At 45.7% G+C, this 3,933-nt stretch overlaps 1 protein-coding gene across 1 annotated transcript in view; it reads right to left on the bottom strand.

Moving 5' to 3' along the window:
• Positions 1 to 3,933, bottom strand: part of WDFY4 (WDFY family member 4) — a 376,632-nt gene that overhangs the window by 211,442 nt on the left and 161,257 nt on the right. The window contains exons 35-36 of the mRNA XM_019502557.1: positions 2,369 to 2,526; positions 477 to 715 (exon numbers count right to left, since the gene is read on the bottom strand). Of these exons, the coding sequence (XP_019358102.1) occupies positions 477 to 715; positions 2,369 to 2,526 (397 nt within the window). The remainder of the gene's footprint in view (positions 1 to 476; positions 716 to 2,368; positions 2,527 to 3,933) is intronic.

Here is a 3,933-nt window from a genome sequence, read left to right as displayed (position 1 = left end):
GGGGGGGGGGGTGTCTTAATTGACAGTGAAGGTTCTTACTGAAAAAACAAGCATTTTTGGTTTTCAATATCACAAAAACCACACTCCCAAAAATGAAAAGAAAATGAAAGTAACATATTTTGCTTCTTTAGAAACTATTTGAAGGGGAAAATGAACATTTCCCAAACAGCTCTACTTAGCAAACTTAACAGAAAGCAACTCAAGAAAGTTGTTTTTTTCCCCTTTCCCTATGTGGAGCAGTGCTGTCCAGTCCCTGAAGCATCAGGTGTAGGTCAAGAACTTGTTTGTTTCTGGTATAGGCTAGCCCTCATTCTTCCTGAGTCCTCCCAGTTTCTACCAGCCACAAGGAAGGGTGCTTAGCACTTCTGAAAGATCTTGCTGAATCTTTCTCTCTTCTACACACACTTTCCATTGAAGAAACTATCAGGAGAAAGTGAGATGATCAGACGTTACACCAGGAGAAATAATACAGATACCTTCTTGAATTCAGCTGACACAGACAATGCATAAAACAGATGATGAAATTAATATTTGAGTTGTAAGTTGCGCAGGTGACATCCCATTGCTCCTGAAGGGCCTTTAGGGTGTTCAGGAGACTAAGCTGTTCATGCAGCAGCTGCTGTGGTCTGGACAGGCAATACAGAATCACTCGGTTTAAACTGCTGTACAGGGTGCTGAGGATGGTTTCCTTTTGAGAAAAAGTGTGCTTCATGACCTGTTCAAACACAGAAAAACACAGTCTAGTATTTTGTATTGACCATGACATTCTCCCTATTGTCTACAGTTCTCCCACTTAGGCTGTGAGACGAAATCACGTTGACTCCCACTCAGGTCTCTGGAACTTGAGAATTATTGACTCTGTTATTCACTGCAGACTTCGACATAAGGTAGAGATACCCAAGTTAGTTGCTGTCTTCAGTGGACTTGGAGTCTCAAACCAGCAGAGTCTCCATATGCCTGAAGAAGGGTGACTGTACCTAAAAGCTTGCCAAGAATTTTTTCCAACTACTCAGTTGGTCTAATAAAAGATATCACATCTACTCAAAGAACCTTGCCTGCCCATGTCCTTAGACAAACATGGCTACAAGCAAAAACCCAGCTGTCTTCAGTGGAGACATTTTCAATGACCCCCAGCAGACATTAGAGTTTTCACAAAGATTAAAACTTTAATAGCACCAAAAAAACTGTAATGTGATATTCAGAGAATATACCACATGATAAAAATGACAAGTCACAAAAATGGCAAATCAGCCTCAAAGACGTTACTCCTTAAATGTGGAAAAACCTTGTGGCCCATTTGTATCATGCTTTAATTTAAAGGTGTGGCAAGTTACACATCGACTGATGGGGCTTTCCCAGGTCCTAAGGTGCACTGCCTCCTCCCTCCCCCACACCAACCCCACAGCAGCAACCTCAGCTGCCTGCAAGGGGGACTGGGCATATTCTTCAGTCCCTCATTCCTGTGGGTGAACTGGGGCTATATTCACAACTCTAGCTGCTGCCCTGGGTCTGTGACTAGGTCAGTCACCCTCACTCCACTTCCATGCAAAGAGAATGATCCCTAGCTCCTGTATAAAACTGGGTCACCACACGCTGAGCAAATGGGAGGAGAGGGCATTCCTCCACCACTCAACATGGCACAGGGCTCCCTGGGCTGAGTCCAACTGAACCAGCTCACCCAAACTTGGTGCAAGGGCTGGGGGGCATTACCCTGCTGCTTGACCTGGGCAATTCCCAAACCAGGTCCAGTAGCATCAGATCTTTCCCAGTTCAGTTGGACCCAACCTGGGGAATCTCTGGTTCTTTGCAAGGAGTAGGAGGGAAAGGGATGCACCTCTCCCTGCCTCCCCCACCCTCCCCCCGCCTTGTGAGCCTACAAATTATCTGATTGGTGGAAAAGGAGACATACCCACACTGCCAAAGGGAAGAAAGGATTGCACCAGCTCTCCAGCTCCCCTACCTGGCAAGCACCAGCAGCACAAACTGGTGAACTGCCTTTCCTCTCCACTGGACAGCATGGACCTTGAACAGGCTGCTCCAAAAACTGATCTATCATTTAGTTATTTTGGGGAGTTATTCAGTGATATTGTTAATTTTTTCAGAGACTGAGAAAGCTGCAGATGAGCAAGACCATGGGCTCTCTGGGAAAGAGCTTGCATTTTCTGTGTGACTCCTTTACTTTTTTCTGCAGTACCTTGCTCTACATAGCTCCATGTCATGACTGAAGCCTTTGGACACTGATACGATACAAACTGTAAAAATAACAACCCAATGAAACATGCCTTTCTGTTTCGGATACTCCAGTCTCAAAACTAGCATGAAAGAAGGAACATCAACAAGAGCCAAAGTACCCAGGGACATGACTTACCACCATGATTTGCTCTACAATGAAGATCAGGACTTGCTTAGACTCTTCAGCAAACATTCCACTGTAAAGCTTATCCACCAATTTCTGAGTAAAACAGGCAACATTCACCACAGAAGTAGGTGCAGCTGCTTCCAAACCGCTGCGAGGATCACTGTTCCCTGCAGGGAATACAACAGTGTGGTTCTTTAACCTGCTGCCATTTAAGAGACACTGCCATCAAGCTGTCCCTAGCTCAGTCTGTAATTCATTCAGCTCTCATAAACTAGGCAGACAGAAAACTCAGCCTTGAGACTTCACAAAATGCAGGTGCTGTAGCAATGAATGCCTCTGGATCAGTAGTGGTGCAATGCCGTGGAGCAACTTCATGTGATGTTGCTCCTTAACACAATGCCAAGTTGCTCAGAGACAAAATAAACAACCATGGTCACTAATATCACTTCCTAAAGCACTCAGAAGCTTAAAAATACTTCCTCTTAATACTTAACTTTAACCTTTCAAATCTCTTTATAACAGGGTAAAAATGGGGAAAGAAGGTTTCTGGTAATGCTGCAAAGCCACAGTGGTTCCAGCACATGTGCCTTCAAGGCAGAAGTGAAATACACTATACTAACTGACCTGCTAAAACAGGGGTAGGCAACATTTTTGGCCAGACTGCCAAAAAAACTGCAATGTTTACCTTGTAAGGTGCTGTAGTCCCAGCATTCCAGAAAAACAAAACAGGGGCAGGGGGTACATAGCAGGACTCACTGCATATTAATACAGTTAACAATAAAAATGTTGCGTTTTTTTACAGTAAATACCCGGTTTTCTAAAAATTCTAAACCTGGTGACAATAAATACAACTTCATATACTACCTTTGTTGTTGTGTATTCTTTTTTTTGTGATGATCATATTGTGATGAGAAAGAGAAAAAAAGAGGAAGAGGAGAAAAAGACGTGAGAGAGAAAAAAGAAAAATAAAAGGAGAGAAGACAGAGAGGAAAAAAGGAGAGGAGAGAGTGAGAACCAGACACACACGCATGCACACAGAACCACATGCATGCAAACACAGAGAACCAGACACAAACACATACACAGAACAGACACAAGCACACCCAGAACCAGACACACATGTGCACATGTGCACGCCCAGACACACACAGAACCAGACACAAACAGGCAGACAGAAATGCACAGAACCAGGCACACAGACACATGCAACCACAGGCACACACAGAACCAGACACTAACACACATGTGCACACACACAGACATGCACACACAACCAGACAGGCAGACAGATGCACACACACACGCGCGGCCAGACTGCTAGGCCACAGAACAAAGACTGACTCAGCAATGCTCTGGGCCCACTGCAGCCCTTGTGCTGCCCTGTGGAGCCGGCCCCCTAGCTGCAGCCCCCAGAGTTGGCCCATCAGCCAGCTGCCTCCTGCCTGGGGCAGGGCGACCTGGCCTGGGGCTGCAGCCATGCTGCAGTGGAAAGGAGGCAGCGAACAGGCTGGGAGTGGAGGGGAGTGCGGACTGTGCAATCTGGGCCCTGCTGCTCTCACACCTCAGGCTCTCCT

Source organism: Gavialis gangeticus, unplaced genomic scaffold (genome assembly GCF_001723915.1).
Source record: "Gavialis gangeticus isolate Ggan-Ray unplaced genomic scaffold, GavGan_comp1, whole genome shotgun sequence".
NCBI lineage: Eukaryota > Metazoa > Chordata > Crocodylia > Gavialidae > Gavialis > Gavialis gangeticus.
Note: the sequence above shows the minus strand (reverse complement) of the source record. Positions and strands in the feature narration are given on the sequence as shown.